Source organism: Ascaphus truei, chromosome 6 (genome assembly GCF_040206685.1).
Source record: "Ascaphus truei isolate aAscTru1 chromosome 6, aAscTru1.hap1, whole genome shotgun sequence".
NCBI lineage: Eukaryota > Metazoa > Chordata > Amphibia > Anura > Ascaphidae > Ascaphus > Ascaphus truei.
Window position 1 is genome coordinate 122,866,414 of NC_134488.1, and position 19,015 is coordinate 122,885,428.

At 50.2% G+C, this 19,015-nt stretch overlaps 1 protein-coding gene across 1 annotated transcript in view; it reads left to right on the forward strand.

The window, feature by feature from the left end:
* Window positions 1-19,015, forward strand: part of LGI4 (leucine rich repeat LGI family member 4) — a 50,760-nt gene that overhangs the window by 23,633 nt on the left and 8,112 nt on the right. Inside the window, exons 2-5 of the mRNA XM_075606166.1 lie at window positions 9,783-10,483; window positions 10,939-11,010; window positions 11,958-12,029; window positions 18,049-18,120. Coding sequence (XP_075462281.1) covers window positions 10,296-10,483; window positions 10,939-11,010; window positions 11,958-12,029; window positions 18,049-18,120 — 404 coding nt within the window. The 5' untranslated portion in view covers window positions 9,783-10,295. The remainder of the gene's footprint in view (window positions 1-9,782; window positions 10,484-10,938; window positions 11,011-11,957; window positions 12,030-18,048; window positions 18,121-19,015) is intronic.

The following is a 19,015-nucleotide window of genomic DNA, read 5'->3' on the forward strand; positions in this document are numbered from 1 at the left end:
GTGCATGGGTCTCTGTAAGTTCGGGGGTCTCTGTAAGTTCGGGGGTCTCTGTAAGTGCGGGGGTCTCTGTAAGTGCAGGGGTCTCTGTAAGTTCGGGGGTCTCTGTAAGTTCGGGGGTCTCTGTAAGTGCGGGGGTCTCTGTAAGTGCGGGGGTCTCTGTAAGCGCGGGGGCTCTCTAAGCGCGGGGGCTCTCTAAGTGCAGGGGTCTCTCTAAGCGCAGGGTCTCTCTAAGCGTGGGGTCTCTGTAAGTTCGGGGGTCTCTGTAAGTGCGGGGTCTCTGTAAGTGCCGGGGTCTCTGTAAGTGCGGGGTCTCTAAGCACGGGGTCTCTGTAAGTGCGGAGTCTCGCTAAACGCAGGATCTCTGAAAGCGCAGGGGGGTCTCTGTAAGCGCAGGGTCTCTGTAAGCATGAGGGGGGTCTCTGCAAGCGCGAGGGGGGTCTCTGTAAGTGCAGGGTCTCTGTAAGTGTGGGGTCTCTGTAAGCGCAGGGGTCTCTGTAAGCGCAGGGGTCTCTGTAAGCGTCGGTCTCTGTAAGCGCGAGGGGGTCTCTGTAAGCACGGGGTCTCTATAAGCGTGGGGGGGGTCTCTCTAAGCACGGGGTCTTTATGCATGGGGTCTCTCTAAGCGCGGGGTCTCTATGCATGGGGTCTCTCTAAGCGCGGGGTCTCTATGCATGGGGTCTCTCTAAGCGCGGAGTCCCTGTATGTGCGTGGTCTCTCTAAGCGCGGAGTCCCTGTATGTGCGGGGTCTCTCTAAGCGCGGGGTCTCTCTAAGCGTGGGGTCTCTCTAAGCGCAGGGTCTCTAAGCATGGGGTCTCTCTAAGCGCGTGGTCTCTAAGCGCGGGGTCTCTAAGCATGGGGTCTCTCTAAGCGCGGGGTCTCTCTAAGCGCAGGGGTCTCTCTAAGCGCGGGGTCTCTCTAAGCACGGGGGCTCTCTAAGCGCGGGGTCTCTCTAAGCGCGGGGTCTCTCTAAGCGCAGGGTCTCTCTAAGAGCGGGTCTCTCTAAGTGTGGGGTCTCTCTAAGTGTGGGGTCTCTCTAAGCGCAGGGGTCTCTCTAAGCGCAGGGGTCTTTCTAAGCACAAGGTCTCTCTAAGCGCAGGGGTCTCTGTAAGCGCAGGGGTCTCTCTAAGCGCAGGGTCTCTGTAAGCGCAGGGGTCTCTCTAAGCATTAGAGGGTCTCTATAAGTGCGGGGGCTGGTGCAGTGTTACCGCCATCACGAGGACCCTGCACTGTTTGCAATCTCTCTCTTTTATTTATTTATTTTATTATACGGTGATACTAAGGAGCGGGCGCTTCTTCCTTTTGTGTTGCGACGGTTGTCCTTGTGGATGTGCGCTATCCAAAGGAGCTGCCCTGACTCCCCAGAATGAAAATCAACTATTTGAACCAGTTCCATTAACCCTCGTACTAATGTCTGCACATAACTATCTATTATGGGACTCCCCCTGTCCCCTCTCCAAGTCTCTCTCACTCACGTCAAGTATTTCACTCCCCCTCTCCAAGTCTCTCTCACTCCCTCCCTCCCCATGTATCACTCCGCCCTCCCAAGTCTCTTCCTCCCCCTCTCCTCTCCCCTCTCCAAGTCTCTCTCACTCACGCCAAGTATCTCACTCCCCCTCTTCAAGTCTCTCCCACTCCCTCCCCATGTATCACTCCGACCTCCCAAGTCTCTTCCTCCCCCTCTCCCCTCCCTTCCCCAAGCCTCTTTCACTCCTGAAGCCTCTCACTCCCCCCTCCCCAAGTCTATCTCATTCCCCCCTGCACCCAAGTCTCTCTTAGTTCCCCTCCCCAAGTCTCTCTCACTTCCCCCCTAGTCTCGCTCACTACCCCTCAACCCTTTCCCAAGTCTCTCACTCCCCCCTCTCCCCTCACCAAGTATCTCACTCCCCTTCTCCCCTCCCCAAGTCCCTCACTCCCCCTCAACCCCTCCCCAAGTCCCTCACTACACCCCTCTCCCCTCCCAAGTATCTTACTCCCCCTCCCCCTCTCCCAAGTCTCTCACTCCCCCCTCTCTCCTCCCCAGGTATTTTATTCCCCCTCTCCCTCCCCAAATTTCTCCCTCCCCCTCCCCAATTCTCTCACTCCCCTCTCGCCAAGTCCATCTCACCGCCCAAGACCCTCCCTGTGGAGCAGGGGGAATCCATTCTGGCAGCAAGTCATGACTGACTTCCGTTCCCCTCTGCTACCACCTCCGCTGTCACCGTCACGCTCCCTCCTGCTCCCCCCTCTGCCGCTACCATCGTGCTCATTCCTCCCCACTCACCTCCACATTTCTGCCTGACCTGTTTTCCCTACACTGCAACTGCCCCGCTCGCCCCCTCCCCCCCCCTTGAGTTCCGACTCCATGGATGATAGTAATTTGGACTTCAGCTAAAGAAAAATCACGAGTGTAGAAGTTAAAAGGTCTTGGAAGCAACTCGAGCTGCAGGCTTGAAATTCGATAAGGAGACATGCGTTTTTGAGGTTACGGAAATTAACATTTATTGGTGACATGGTTTCCCACGGAGTGATAAAACCGGACAGAAGAAAAGGGTTAGCTATTGAAATGAGGCCTTGTCCAAAGTTAAAATAAAGAATGTTCAACCATTCCTGGACAGGGTGAACAAGAATGGGAAATGTATTCCTAATCTATTAACAAACACTGCACCACTGAGGACACTCCTGGAAATTAAAAATGAAAGCCAGAGGAATCGAGGGAGATGTTTAAACAACAATTGGTGAAGGAGCCAAGGTTCATACTTTATGCACCTGAAAAGCCTTTTAACATTTCAGCAGATGCAGAACAGTCAGAGCTGGGCGCAGTACGTCTCCAGAAGCACAATTATTGTTGGCAACTTGTGGGTTATGCCTCCAGATAATTTATTGATGCGAAAAGCAGGTGTGCCCAAAATGAAAAGGAGCTTTTAGAAATATTGTTTGCCTGTGAACAATTTAACCAATAGATTAGCGGCCAGATGGGGTTAATAGAAAGAGATCACAGGCCTCTGATGGTATTATTTGGTAAACTACTAATTGAGTGCACTTTGAGGATTCAACGAATGATAATAAAATTGCAGAAGTATAATTTAGTTGAAACTGATATGCCAAGAAAATGTATGTTTACATAATATACTGTACACTGTCCAGAGCAGTGGCCTCACCGACGCACAATGAGAAGACCTCAGGAACAGAGATGCAAGCTTATGTTGATTTAATTGTAGCTAACAACCAACTGCAAAGAATCCAATGAGAAACAGAGAACAATAAATTACTAAGAATCCTTGTCATAGTGAAAGGATAACCTGATGAAAATGGAAATTGCCCGATAAAAGTGTAAGAGATTACTGGAACTTTCAGTGATAGACAGAATAATTTCCAAGGCCAGTAAGGTTGTAATACTGACAAGTATTCCAAAAGATTTGCTGCACAAGATCTGTGAGGGTCAATGCAGGAGCAGGGAAGTGCAAACAAAGAGCAAGTGAACTGTAGTATGGATCACAAATTAATACAATCGTTGCTAATGTGGTAAAAAAAATATTTTTTTTCAATTCTTCAAATACAAATGATGCCAATATGCAGAGCAATGTCTTCCAGATAAGGGGAGCGCAGAGTGCCACAACATGGATATGTGAAATAGACCAAAAACAATAGTATAGCCAATTTTGACAAATGGTGTGTATAAATAAAATGTGCGTGTGGTCCCACTCACAAATTGATCCTTAATTGTCAGGCATTCCAGAGATTCAATCTCTCTCTGATGAGAGCAATGTTGAGGATTCTCCAAAGAGATGCGTCCGCTATCCTTCCAGTGTACCGAGATGTAAAAGAAAAGACTCCAAATGGTGTAGTACAGTACGTCTGAGACAGTTGTAATAAAAAAGTATCAATTGACAATGTGAAACTCACATTTTGCACATAAGTAACATGCATTGGAGAGGTTAAGGGTTGGAGACCCGTGGTATTATCATGCCGGTGGTCTCTGCCTGCTCTCTTCCGCATCCGTTACTTCCTGTGACATCTCGACTGTAGGCGGAAGTTGCAGGGCTCGGATGACTCGGCTGCCATGCTCTAACTCCAGTTCTCCACATGATAGATGCTGATTCAACACGTTTCAAGCATTAAAGCAGCAGTTCAAGCTGCCGTTTTTTTATTTTATTTTCATTTTTTCCTTTAATATGTGCATCAATACAATGCACACAATAAGTAATTAGCTAAATTGCCGATCGATCCCTTCTCCTGTGATCGATCGGCGAAGATTCGGCTCGGGGGTTCACTAAATGGCGGTCAGTGCAGCAGAAGAGGACCAAAGATGCAAAGTTCTGTGGGGAAGATCATGTGACCAGGCAATCACTAGATAAAATAGGTGCACTTCTAGAGAGAGAGGGCGAGGCTCAAAAAGGGGTGTGCCAGGGCCTGTTTCAGAAGAGGAAGGGGATGTGACTTTGTAAATTATTGCTATAGAAACAAAAAATACCTGTTACATTATAATACATAAAAAATGTCATTCAGACTTGTTTAAAAAAAATGCTACATGTATTTTTTCATAGTACAGAACAGATTTATTTTAATCCCACATGTAGGATATTGTTTGGTCTATAGCTTTAAAGGCGAAAACAAATTATTTAAATCGTGCCCTCTGCTGTTAGACCTTGTCCTTTTTGGGTTGACTAGATCGTGTGCATCACGTATGTACATGTACATTTATACATTCTCATGCTGGCAAATGTCACGGCTCCCCCTGGTGGTACATGGCGGGATCTTCTACTCCGACACTGCCATTAAATCATAAGGGAGCTGAGGCACACTGCTTGGTGACTGGGTTTGTTATGTTATCTGTGGGAACGATGTCTCGCGCGGTACAGGTGTGTTCACCAAGTCACAATAGCTGCGGGCTCCGAGATAGGGACGGCGTTAACCCTTTCAGTGTTGGAAGCGTGTGCGATCTCCTCGACCAAACGATCAAGAGAGAGGCGTCTACTGGATGTCGCAAAGGCCGCCAGAGTGCTGGCCTTTGTGGTGGTGGTGGTGACAGGCATCACTAGGGCCCTCAAGGAGTTGATACAACTTCTGCAAATTTCATCGTGGGCTTTGCAAAAACAGCCAATCTTTGCAAAACGTGGCAAAAACCACCAAATGTGTGCAGCTTTTTGATTTATTATATATTTTTTTGCTGTGAGGATTGCTGATAATATGCAAATTCTGACATTTTTACGATTTAGTGGTATACTTGATCGGAAACCAGTGGGTCCCCAGAGGTAGGGGAGCCACACACCACTAGCTTTGCCATATGCGGAAGATACCCTGGGCACTCAGTCCCGGGCCCGGCGGCAAACGTCCAAAGTGTACTCGTTTTGGGAAAGTGTACACATGCTTCACACGTCTCTACATCTGGAGACAAGGACTGGAATTCCAATGGAAGGAAAACACATTCTTGGGTCTATACTTAAAAGAAATATTGGAGCAAAGGAGTGTAGCCCTTTTTCTGACGCCTCCCAAAGGGACTACTGGTCACTGTACAACACCTGCGGCTCCAGGAGATCTGAGCTTCCGCTAGCTGGGAGCCTGGGGTAACTATTCTAGCGCAGCGCCTTCACTTACCCAGGATCCCCGTGATGTGAGATTCCCCTGGGCAAGAAATACATACACACACATGTGATGCAACCAACTTTACTGTAATAATGATAATGCACGGCAACCTTATCACTTTATAATGCAACGTAGCAATAACACATATCAATTCACACACACCGCATACCCTAATACATAACCTTAGCAGTAATGCCAAACACCCTAATAACTGGTACCGTCCTTATAACGGTAGTGGCTCCGCCACGCTCCTAATGAGTACTGTCTCAGTCCCGCTACCGCGTGCTCCACACCGTGTCCGTGTACGGTAATGTGTTGGTATAGGCTCAGTTCTTTAACCATTCGCTCAGTGTTCCTAAAGAGTTTAGCCTAAGGCGGGATCAGCGCCTGTTGACCGGTGTTGGTGCACTTGTTGTTATAGTACCTTCCGGTCACGGCGGTGACCGGTACCTCTTCGCAAAGGGTCAGATGAATCAGCGGTCTGCCTCCTGGGTCTCAATGTCCAGCCGTCTGGTCCCAGATGACTTGCCAGCAAAACCTGCTCCGCACGCTTGTCCCTTTGTCCCTAGCTGTCTACACAGTAAAGGGTGATGCTCGCTACCACTATGGGCGTCCCTGCAGCACAGCAACCTTTGGTGACTTCATGGAACACTCCTAGGGGCCTACGGGGTAGCCTGTCCTATGCAGGTGGGTCACTGACCCCCCGCACCCACTCTACCTCTCCCTTCACCTCCCGGATCCCCTCTGCCTAACTCAACCTAACACCTGCAGCAAACACACTGCACTCACACTGTACCTGCAGCAAACGTGCTGCACTCAACCGGGTACCGGCAGCAAACGTGCTGCACACACACACACTGTGCCTACTTGTCAGCGCACACAGCACTGACAGCCATGACACTGACATGACTACACACTCCACACATTGCTAAGGGCATGCGCGAGTCCCTGATGGCCGCCACAACAACTCCCAGACTGTTCCTGCGCATACGCGATCACACGCACGTTCGCGCATCCTGTCATGGCGGCCCCCGCTAGCCGGGTACACCACCAAGACTCAGGGGACTCGGAGCGCTCCCTGCTCCGGCCCGCACCCTCGCGCCATGCCGGCGGGTCCGTCGCTGGCTCCGGCGGCACCCGCAACCACTCAGCAATCATGGAGGGGGGTCTCTAGAGGCAAAATAAGACCGGGGCTACAGGAGTAATTAGGGCATTACTTTAATTGTGCATCTCTGTGTTGAAGTATGAAGATGCTTTGATATAACCGTGCATTTATTTTCCTCCTGTCAAAAACCCATCAGGCGGCATAAACCTTCTGGGTGTACAATCTGTGCCAAATGTAAAGAGAGCGATTAACAAGCTTGTTAAATATGACGGCATGGAGCAGGAAATGGTGCAGTCCGTCAAAGAAAACGTCTGTGCGCTGATAAATAGGTCCCTCCATGATACAGCCACCCTGTGTGCTGATAAATAGGTCCCTCTACGATACAGCCTCCCTGTGTGCTGATAAAAGGTCCCTCTACGATACAGCCCCCCTGTGTGCTTATAAATAGGTCCCTCTACGATACAGCCCCCCTGTGTGCTTATAAATAGGTCCCTCTACGATACAGCCTCCCTGTGTGCTTATAAATAGGTCCCTCTACGATACAGCCTCCCTGTGTGCTGATAAATAGGTCCCTCTACGATACAGCCTCCCTGTGTGCTGATAAATAGGTCCCTCTACGATACAGCCTCCCTGTGTGCTGATAAATAGGTCCCTCTACGATACAGCCTCCCTGTGTGCTGATAAATAGGTCCCTCTACGATACAGCCTCCCTGTGTGCTGATAAATAGGTCCCTCTACGATACAGCCTCCCTGTATGCTGATGTAACGGTGTTCCCCCCCCCCCCCCAATCTCATATTGGCACCTTACGTGAGGAAACTGCCCCATGTTACATGTGTGGTGCACCTGCTGGCTTACAGGACTCCTGAGTCTTCCGCGGTGATATGGGGAAGTACATCAGGACTGGCTCGTGAAGTAATGCTGAGAACTACTCACTTCTGGTACAACGCCTCCATCTCTCCCAGGTCCCCACGACAGCAGGGAGGAGTCTGGAAGAGAACCTCTGGGTGCAGCTTCTCCCTGAATGACTCCACTCTCAGGCAAGAAGGTTCTTTCAAATTGGACATCCTTTATTGTCATCTTTACTGGCAGACTGCCCATCATTGCGGCCGGTCTCTAGCCGCACATCATACTGTAAAGGTTGCCCACCTCAAGGAAGTCCCTGGACACCACTCCTAGTCAGGGCCCTAGAAGCTGCCCTTGCTCTTCCGTTACTCTCTAATAGAGTAAGAGGAATAGTCTGCCCACCTCTCCCCTAAGGGTGGGCCACAATCCTTGCCAGAGCCCTGGCACTGTGTTGGGTCAGACAGTCTCATTCAAGTAGCATGAGACACTCACACACACTTCAACACAAGTAAATTCAGGAAGTGATGCGTACTATATAGCTCCAGTAGGCACCACCCCTGTGTCACTGTAAGTGGACACAGAGCATGATGTCACTTCCTACACTATACAATACACATCACAGGGGATGAGGGCAAACCTCATGATTACTCCTGGCAGACCTGCCCTTTTAACAGGAATTATTGCACAGGAGGAGAGAGGCATGTAACCCCAAAATTACACAGGGCTACACTGATAAATAGGTCCCTCTACGATACAGCCTCCCTGTGTGCTGATAAATAGGTCCCTCTATGATACAGTCTCCCTGCGTGCTGATAAATAGGTCCCTCTACGATACAGCCTCCCTGTGTGCTGATAAATAGGTCCCTCTACGATACAGCCTCCCTGCGTGCTGATAAATAGGTCCCTCCAAGATACAGCCTCCCTGTGTGCTGTTAAATAGGTCCCTCTACGATACCGCCTCCACGTGTGCTGATAAATAGGTCCCTCCACGATACCGCCTCCCCGTGTGCTGAGCTCATACTGGATATTAAGATACTGTATGTTAAAATGTGTTTTAAAATGTAGGCCTGAGAGACTAATAATACATCATAAGAACACAATATACTACACATCTTCACCGCCAGAGGCCCGCAACCAGGAACGCAGGAACTATTTTCTAGTTGGGGGATTTTGTCCATAAGAAATCAGTAACATACATACGTTGCCATAATGGAAAATTTATAAACCCAGGGGGCTTCAGCCCCCCCCCCCCCTCCTGCACTCTCAATTCCAGCCCCCCCCCTCCCCCGGCACTCCTAGTTTCAGCCCCACTGTATCCCTAGTTCCAGCCCCCCCTGTACCCCTACTTTCAGCCTCCCCTGCACCCCAAGTTCCATCCCCCCTGCACCCCTAGTTCCAGCCTGCCTGCAACTCTAGTTCCAGCCCCCCTGTACCCCTAGCTCCAGCCCCCCTGTACCCCTAGTTCCAGCCCCCTGCATCCCGACTTCCAAGCCCCCTCCTGCACATCTAGTTGCAGCGCCCGCGCACCCTTAGTTCCAGCACCCAGTGCACCCCTAGTTCCAGCACCCCCAGTTCCAGCCCCCTGAACCTCTAGTTCCAGCCCCCCCTGCACCCCTAGTTCCAGCCTCCCTCCCCCCCCTGCCCACAACACATTGCAATGTGATGTTAATTAAATATACGTAGTTACGTCAGACTCATTAGGGAATTTTTACATCTGACATACTAGAGCAAATGTTAAACAAAACAGGCCGCAGCTTACTAACCGTAGCGGTACTGTGTCTGATTTATTCAATAAATTCATTCGTAAAACATATAGCAATATTTAATAAAAAGGGGAGAGGATTTATTTATTTTTTCAAGTTAATGTTTTTTCTTTAAAAAGAAAATGGAAATGTGAGTTTGTTCATTTTAAAAAAAAGCGGTGGTACTCTGCGTTTAACAATAAAAAAAAGTAGTGTTACACCTTTCCTTGCACCCTCACGCTTCAACCACTAAAAGAGGATTGAATTATAACTTGAAATATTCACCATGGAGGCCATTTTTGGGGTCCCCGCAAAAATACTTGTACAGATGTATTCCTCAGAACTAGAAACAGACTGCCTCATTTTACAGTGAACAGAAGGAAGGGAACAGAAGGAAGGGAAATACTGTATATGTATATAAAGGCTGCTCATAGTTTCACACCACAATATTCTGAGGGGGTTTTACACTTTGGAATTTTCATATCATAGAAGAAATTAGAGTTAATTTGATGTTTTTTTCTGATTGCAGATTCAAAATTGTCCCGTCCCTGAACCCAGGAGAGAGAAAGAAGAAGAAAGACACCAGAGAGGGGTGGGGTGAGAGACAGACAGCGAAGGAGAGAGAAGGGTGTCGGAGAAATGAGATAGATATGAAAAGGGTGAGGGTGATAACATGAGAAGATAAGAAGAAAGGAAGAATCCAGAGAAGAGACAAGTGGGAGAGAGAAGACAGGCAGAGGGAAGGAGAGGTGGGAGAGAGAGAAGACATAGGGAAGGAGAGGTGGGAGAGAGTGAAGACATAGGGAAGGAGAGGTGGGAGAGAGAAGACAGTCAGAGGGGAGGAGAGGTGGGAGAGGGAGAGAAGATAGACAGAGGGGAAGAGAGGTGGGACTGGGAGAAAACAGAGAGGGGAGGAGAGGTGGGAGAGAGAGAAGACAGACTGTGGTGAGGAGAGGTGGGAGAGGCAGATTTAAGGGATAAAAGAGAAGGCAGAGACAAGGAGAAAACAAGAAGATATGAACTGAGGAAATAAGTAAGAACGATGGAGCATTCGATCCGGTTGTCGTTTGGGACCGTCTTTTTCTTGGGTCTCTTGTCTTTGTATCAGACCCAGTGGAGACGACCGCCAAAGTGGATATGCCCTGTGCCCTGCAACTGCAGCATCGATAGTGTCCTTTGTGATGGCCTGAACTTCATACCCAGCACTTACTCCTCCAACATCATCTCACTGTAAGAGAGCCTGTGTATGTCTATAAGAATCCACACACGCCTGAGAATCCACAAACGCCTGAGAATCCACACACGCGTGGGTATCCACATGCACCTGAGAATTCACACACACCTGAGAGTCCAAACATGCATGGGTATCCACACACGCCGGAGAATCCACACACGCCTGAGTATCCACACACACCTGTTTATCCAAACACGCCTGAGAATTCACACACACCTGAGAACCCACACATGCTTGGGTATCCACACACACCTGAGTATCCACACACGCCTGAGTTTCCACAGACACCTGAGTATCCACACACGCCTAAAAATCCACACACGCCTGAGTATCCACACACACCTGAGTATCCACACATGACCTTTGAAGACTGGATTTGAGCCCCCCCTGTCTTATGGCATAGCACTGTGTAGTTATTGAACCATAATATCTCCTTTCTTTTTTCTCACAGATCTTTCAGGCGATGCGCCTTCACTTCTATCCCTCCCAGGAGCTTCTCTCCTTCACAGACCCTGCACATCCTGTAAGGGACACATATATATATATATATATATATATATATATATATATATATATATATATATATTTCCCCTCCTGCTCTTCCTGTTGTTCCCTCGCTGTAGCATTGCTCTAATGTTGTAGTAGTGAATAGACAGCACCGGATTTACCAGACACAATCCCTCCATAATGGGAGTTTCCATTGAATAGACACAATGCTATTTGTGCTGTGTGAGAGACTGGCTGAAACCTCTCTTTGGGGTCAGGTATATCTTTAGCTATTTGGATTTCCCAGAATCCATTGGGCTTTTCTTTGGCAAAAGTCTTCCCCATTCATGTTTTTGCTTTTAAGGTTTTGCGATGATTTGATTAACCATGATAATATTTATAAAATGTTTTACCAGGAAGTAATACATTGAGAGTTACCTCTCGTTCTCAAGTATGTCCTGGGCACAGAGTTATGATGACAGATACATGGTTACAAATACATAGTTACATTAAGTGAACAGGGTTATGCATTATGTATAAAGACATTGCATGCACAGTTTAACATATTGTATCATTTAGGCATATGACACAGTTACAGACCACATTAAAAAGGGAGACAGCTTTAGTTTGAAAGAACGTAGACTGGTGGCGGTTTTGAGAGTCACCAATAATCACCAATTTTCCCAAAATCGGCATATTGCCTTGCTGTACTTATTGGGATATACCAAATAGCTATATCCCAGAATATACAGTGTATAAAGGATCATTAGGGACTCACGCCACCTGAATGAGGAATGGATTTAGCAGCAATTACAAATGACTAATTACCTGCCTCTTCCCTCTGCCTCCTCGCTCCATCCATTCACCTTCTTTCTCCTTTTATGTCTCTCTGTGTCCATCATTCCTTCTGTTGCTTTTTCTCTCTTCCTCTCTCTTTGGTCTCCCATAGGTTTTCCTGACGGTGTTTCCCCTCTCTTTTCACAGCTTGTTTACATCAAGTTCCTTTGATACAATCGCTGATGATGCATTTATGGGGCTGAAGTACCTTGAGTATCTGTAAGTAACATTTTAAACAGCACCTAAGGTCTTATACTCAGCCAGTGGCAGAGTTATCAGAAGTGTTAGATAAGTTAAAAGGGCGCAGTTCCTGTTACTTGGGTTTTTATGCCCCCATTTTTTTTACACGTTGGGATCTGGTGATCTCCCTGATCCAGATGCCACTATTTTCACCTGAGATACTGGTGACGTTACATGGTTTAAATCTCCCTCAGGGGAAGCAGAATGGCTGTCAAATCTTAAGCCAATAGTAAACTGCAACATCATTGGTTGTGGCTTCCTATTGGTTGGCCATTTAAATACCAAGATGTGACACCGGTAACTGCACCAGTATCTCAGAAACATCCAGCAACCCCCCACCCCTTTTTTTTAACATAGAGACCCAGTGGCAGGGCTGGGATATAGAGGTATAGTGAGATAAGACTGTACAGGGTCACACAGAGACCCAGTGGCAGAGCTGGGATATAGAGGTATAGTGAGATAAGACTGTACAGGGTCACACAGAGACCCAGTGGCAGGGCTGGGATATAGAGGTATAGTGAGATAGGACTGTACAGGGTCACACAGAGACCCAGTGGCAGGGCTGGGATATAGAGGTATAGTGAGATAAGACTGTACAGGGTCACACAGAGACCCAGTGGCAGAGCTGGGATATAGAGGTATAGTGAGATAAGACTGTACAGGGTCACACAGAGACCCAGTGGCAGAGCTGGGATATAGAGGTATAGTGAGATAGGACTGTACAGGGTCACACAGAGACCCAGTGGCAGGGCTGGGATATAGAGGTATAGTGAGATAAGACTGTACAGGGTCACACAGAGACCCAGTGGCAGAGCTGGGATATAGAGGTATAGTGAGATAAGACTGTACAGGGTCACACAGAGACCCAGTGGCAGAGCTGGGATATAGAGGTATAGTGAGATAAGACTGTACAGGGTCACACAGAGACCCAGTGGCAGAGCTGGGATATAGAGGTACAGTGAGATAAGGCTATACAGGCGGTCCTCGGTTATCCAACGGAATCCGTTCTGGAAGTTGCGTTGGATGGTGAAACCGTTGTAAAGTGAGTCCCATGTTAATCAGTGGCTGTGAGCGTTCGATAACGCATTCAGGTGTCGGATAACGCATTTCGGGGTCGAAAAACGGCCCTTAGGGTTGCATTGTAAAGCATTGGATATGCCATTCATTGTATAGTGAAATGTTGGATAACGAGGACTACCTGCACAGGTTAAAACAGGGTCTGAGTGGCGGAGCTGGGATATATTCAGTGGTAATAATATTAAGTTGGGTAAAAAAATCATTTTCAAGCATTGTTTCATAATGCTAAGATATCTACTATATATTTCTGAAAGCACTGTATGTCTGCGTCCCTAGCGGCAATCTCATTGGTCCCTTGGCCTGCCCGCCCCCGCACCTCTCATTGTCCTGAGGCAGAGTGACGGGCAAAAACACACACACACACACACACACACACACACACCCCACACCCCCCCCACACACCCCCCCTCACACACACACACACACACCCTCACTCTCCCCCGTCAGTTGGACCGCAGCTCACCTTCCACACACACACCCCCCCTCCTCTCCCGGTGCCCCTCACTCTCTCCCCCCACCTCACCCAAATCCCCACGCTCCGCAACATCCCCAGCCGCACCATCACCCTCACCGTGCGCCGCGGCCCTCCTGCTCAGCAGCAAACTCCAGGCTCCTCCCCCCTCGCGGCGCGGCCCGGGCCTCCTGCTCTCCCCCTCACGTGCGCCGCTACCGGAGAGGGGAAGCGCGGCCCGGGCCTCCTGCTCTCCCCCTCACGTGCGCCGCTACCGGAGAGGGGAAGCGCGGCGTGGGACTCCCCCTCACGTGCGCCGCTACCGGAGAGGGGAAGCGCGGCGCGGGACTCCCCCTCACGTGCGCCGGCTCCCGGACGGAAGGGAAGCGCGGCGCGGGTCTCCTGCCACTCTTGCCCCCCCCCCCAGCTTCCCGAACTCACCTCCTGCCCCAGCCAGATGCCACGGGGTCAAGGTAAGTCACCCACCGTCTCCCACCCACGCACTGTCACCCAGTCACCCACCCAGTCACCCACACACCCACCCAGTCACTTTCACCCAGTCACCCACACACCCAGTCACCCACCCACTCACTCAGTCACCCACCCACTCAGTCACCCACCCAGTCACTTTCACCCAGTCACCCACCCACTCACTCAGTCACCCACCCACCCACTCAGTCACCCACCCACCCACTCAGTCACCCACCCACTCAGTAACCCACCCACTCAGTAACCCACCCACCCACTCACTTAGTCACCCACCCACTCACTCAGTCACCAAGTCACCCACCCAGTCAAGTCACCCACCCACCCAGTCAAGTCAAGGTCAAGTCACCCACCCACCCACCCAGTCAAGTCACCCACCCACCCAGTCAAGTCTCCCACCCACCCACCCACCCAGTCAAGTCAAAGTCAAGTCAAGGTCAAGTCACCCACCCACCCACCCAGTCACCCACCCACCCACCCAGTCAAGTCACCCACCCACCCAGTCACCCACCCACCCACCCAGTCAGTCAGTCAGTCACCCAGTCAGTCACCCACCCACCCACCCAGTCAGTCAGTCAGTCACCCACCCACCCAGTCAGTCAGTCAGTCACCCACCCACCCAGTCAGTCAGTCACCCACCCACCCAGTCAGTCAGTCACCCAACCACCCACCCACCCACCCAGTCAGTCAGTCACCCACCCAGTCAGTCACCCACCCAGTCAGTCAGTCACCCACCCAGTCAGTCACCCACCCACCCACCCAGTCACCCACCCACCCACCCAGTCACCCACCCACCCAGTCACCAACCCACCCACCCACACAACACACACCCACCCACACACCCACACACCCACCCAGTCACTTTCACCCAGTCACCCACCCACTCAGTCACCCACCCACCCAGTCACCCACCCACCCACTCAGTCAACTCAGTCAACTCAGTCACCCACCCACTCACCCACCCACTCAGTCACCCACCCAGTCACTCAGTCACCCACCCAGTCACTCAGTCACCCACTCAGTCACCCACCCAGTCACTCAGTCACCCACCCATTCAGTCAGTCACCCAGTCACCCACCCATTCAGTCAGTCAGTCAGTCACCCACTCACCCACCCAGTCACCCACTCACCCAGTCAGTCACCCACTCACCCACCCAGTCAGTCACCCACTCACCCACCCAGTCAGTCACCCACTCACCCACCCAGTCAGTCACCCACTCACCCACCCAGTCAGTCACCCACTCACCCACCCAGTCAGTCACCCACTCACCCACCCAGTCAGTCTCCCACTCACCCACCCAGTCAGTCTCCCACTCACCCACCCAGTCAGTCTCCCACACATCCAACCAGTCAGTCTCCCACTCACCCACCCAGTCAGTCTCCCACTCACCCACCCAGTCAGTCTCCCACCCAGTCAGTCTCCCACCCAGTCAGTCTCCCACCCAGTCAGTCTCCCACCCAGTCAGTCTCCCACTCAGTCTCCCACTCAGTCTCCCACTCACCCACCCATTCAGTTTCCCACTCACCCACCCATTCAGTTTCCCACTCACCCACCCATTCAGTTTCCCACTCTCCCACCCATTCAGTTTCCCACTCACCCACCCATTCAGTTTCCCACTCATCCACCCATACAGTTTCCCACTCATCCACCCATTCAGTTTCCCACTCACCCACCCATTCAGTCTCCCACTCACCCACCCATTCAGTCTCCCACTCACCCACCCATTCAGTCTCACACTCACCCACCCATTCAGTCTCACACTCACCCACCCATTCAGTCTCACACTCACCCACCCATTCAGTCTCACACTCACCCACCCATTCAGTCTCACACTCACCCACCCAGTCTCACCCAAAACCACCCACCCAGTCACTGACCCCACCCACCCACTCACCGACCCCACCCACCCACTCACCGACCCCACCTACCCACTCACTGACCCACCCAGTCACCGACCCCAGTCACTGACCCACCCAGTCACCGACCCTGAAAAAGTCACCCAGTCACCGACCCACCCACCGACCCAAAGTCACCCACCCACCCACCAACCCAGTCACCCACCCACCCACCGACCGAAAGTCACCCACCCACCGACCCAACTCACCCACCCACCGACCCAACTCACCCACCCAACCACCGACCCAAAGTCACCCACCGACCCAAAGTCAAACCGACCCAAAGTCACCCACCCACCGACCCAAGGTCACCCACCCACCGACCCAAAGTCACCCACCCACCGACCCAAAGTCACCCACCCACCGACCCAAAGTCACCCACCCACCGACCCAAAGTCAAACCGACCCAAAGTCACCCACCCAGTCACCGACCCAAAGTCACCCACTCAGTCACCAACCCACCCACTCAGTCAAGTGTCACCCACCCACCCACACAGTCACCCACACACTCAGTCAACTCAGTCACCCACCTAGCTGTCAAGGGGGGGGGGAAGCCTAACCCTGTCGTACGCCCCCCCCCCCCCCCCAAAATTACATCCCGGGCAACGCCGGGTCTCTCAGCTAGTATAAAATAAACCACAAAAGTGAGAGCACACCGCTTACTGAGAAAAAAATACAGAGATTATTAAATTAATCTTTAAGTGACGCCTAATTGCCCAAATCTGGCAATGGGTGCAACCTATGTACTAGGGTTAAGGGATACCTGGAGTAGCTGAAAGAGTGGCTCAGTGAGTAAAGACACTGACGTCACATCACGTAGTGCATGCAGATCCAGTCTGTTGTTGTGTGAAGAGCTCTCTGCCTCCAGACGCTACATTGTAGCTAACTATACCGCTGTTACTCCTTACATAATGACACTAATGTTGCAGATTGTGGGATAGCTTTTCTATGGGCATATGGTAAATTTATGCAGTGATGTTACAGCTGCGCTGTTCAACAAACAGCATTTACATGGCAGTTTAGACAATCTTATGCTATCCCACAAAACATATCATTGTGTCCATTGCCTAATGACTTGCAGCATTGATTTTATGAATTGAGCAAGCAACACGCAACAAAGCTTTATACTGTGGGTAAATTCAATGGCAGAACGCTGCAGTTTTCACCACACAGTTTTCTATGGTGATATGTGTTATCGGGGTTCAACCTATGTAAAGGATAATGAGTTAACATCATGTGGCTCATCTGTGTAGCATTACCAAACTGTATGTGCAAGCAATCTGTATTGAAGCCCCTTACTATAGGCTAATGTGCAGGCAAATGTCTGCTGGGGTGATTATACAGCTTTCTATTGGATATGCAGTATAAATGTCTAGCATACATGGATGTTAGAGATAACACAATGCGGTTTATTTAACCTGGAGGAATATTAACGTGGCACCTGTTCCCTACTTTATCAAAGGAGCTTACATTACAATTGAATGATAAGCAGCACTTAACAACACAGGTGGTCAAGCGCTACAAATATATATACGGCAGTTGTCAATTTATGACACGTAGACCAGATGGTTGTATATAGATCACCACAATTATTCCAAATTGTAGCTCACATACCATCCTGTTCACTCTAACAGAGAGTTAAATCTCTTTCAGCAAACTATTATAGAGAGAGCAGCAGCATGTGTCATTCTAATATTTGTATTTTTATTCAAATTCACTTGTCTTCACTCCATGTAGTCACTTAATGTAAAATTACACATTAGAAATTAGCCTGGGAGTGCACCACTGCTTGTACTTTCTTTTGATGTCTCGCTGACCTTGTGTCAGCTTTTCATTTATATGGTAAGATATTTAACACTTAGATTGTAAGCTCTTCGGGGCAGTGACTCCTTTTCCTAGTGTTTATTTTCATGCCTAAAGCGCTATGCATGGATTGCGATATTTATATGATTATATATATATATTTGGGAATGTAGATCAAGAAGCCTGATTTGGGAACGTGCAACATGGAGAATATACGATGTATGATGTGTGCAATATATAAACCCTACTTTTTAGGGTCGCTCTAACGTTTCTCCACTTTCTCAGGTTTATTGAAAACAACAAAATCAAATCCATTTCCAAGGATGCCTTCCGAGGGTTGAAGTCACTGGTCCACCTGTGAGTAGAGAGGATAACAAAGACGGACCGCTTAGGATAAACAGAAAAAGAACTATTAGGAATGTGTGTGTAGGCCGATACTGTGTGTGTAAGCCGATGCTGTGTGTGTAGGCGGACGCTGTGTGTGTAAGCGGACGGTGTGTGTGTAGGCGGACGCTGTGTGTGTAGGCGGACGCTGTGTGTGTGGGCGGACGCTGTGTGTAGGCGGACGCTGTGTGTGTAGGTGGACGCTGTGTGTATAGGCGGACGCTGTGTGTGTAGGCGGATGCTGTGTGTGTAGGCGGACGCTGTGTGTGTAGGCAGACGCTGTGTGTGTGTAGGCGAATGCTGTGAGTGTGGGCGAACGCTATGTGTGTAGACAGACGCTGTGTGTGTGTAAGCGGAATGCTGTGAGTGTAGGCGGACGCTGTGTGTGTAAGCAGACGCTGTGTGTGTAGGCGGACGGTGTGTGTGTAGGCGGACGCTGTGTGTGTAGGCAGACGCTGTGTGTGTAGGCAAACGCTGTGTGTGTAGGCGGACGCTGTGTGTGTAGGCGGACGCTGTGTGTGTAGGGGGACGCTGTGTGTGTAGGCGGATGCTGTATGTGTAGGCGGACGTTATGTGTGTAGGCAGACGCTGTGTGTGTAGGCGGACGCTGTGTGTGTAGGCAAACGCTGTGTGTGTAGGAGGACGCTGTGTGTGTAGGCGGACGCTGTGTGTGTAGGCGGACGCTGTGTGTGTAGGCGGACGCTGTGTGTGTAGGCGGACATTATGTGTGTAGACAGACGCTGTGTGTGTGGGCGGACGATATGTGTGTAGGCGGACGCTGTGTGTGTAGGCAGACGCTGTGTGTGTAGGCGGACGCTGTGTGTGTAGGCGGACGTTGTGAGTGTGGGCGGACGCTATGTGTGTAGGC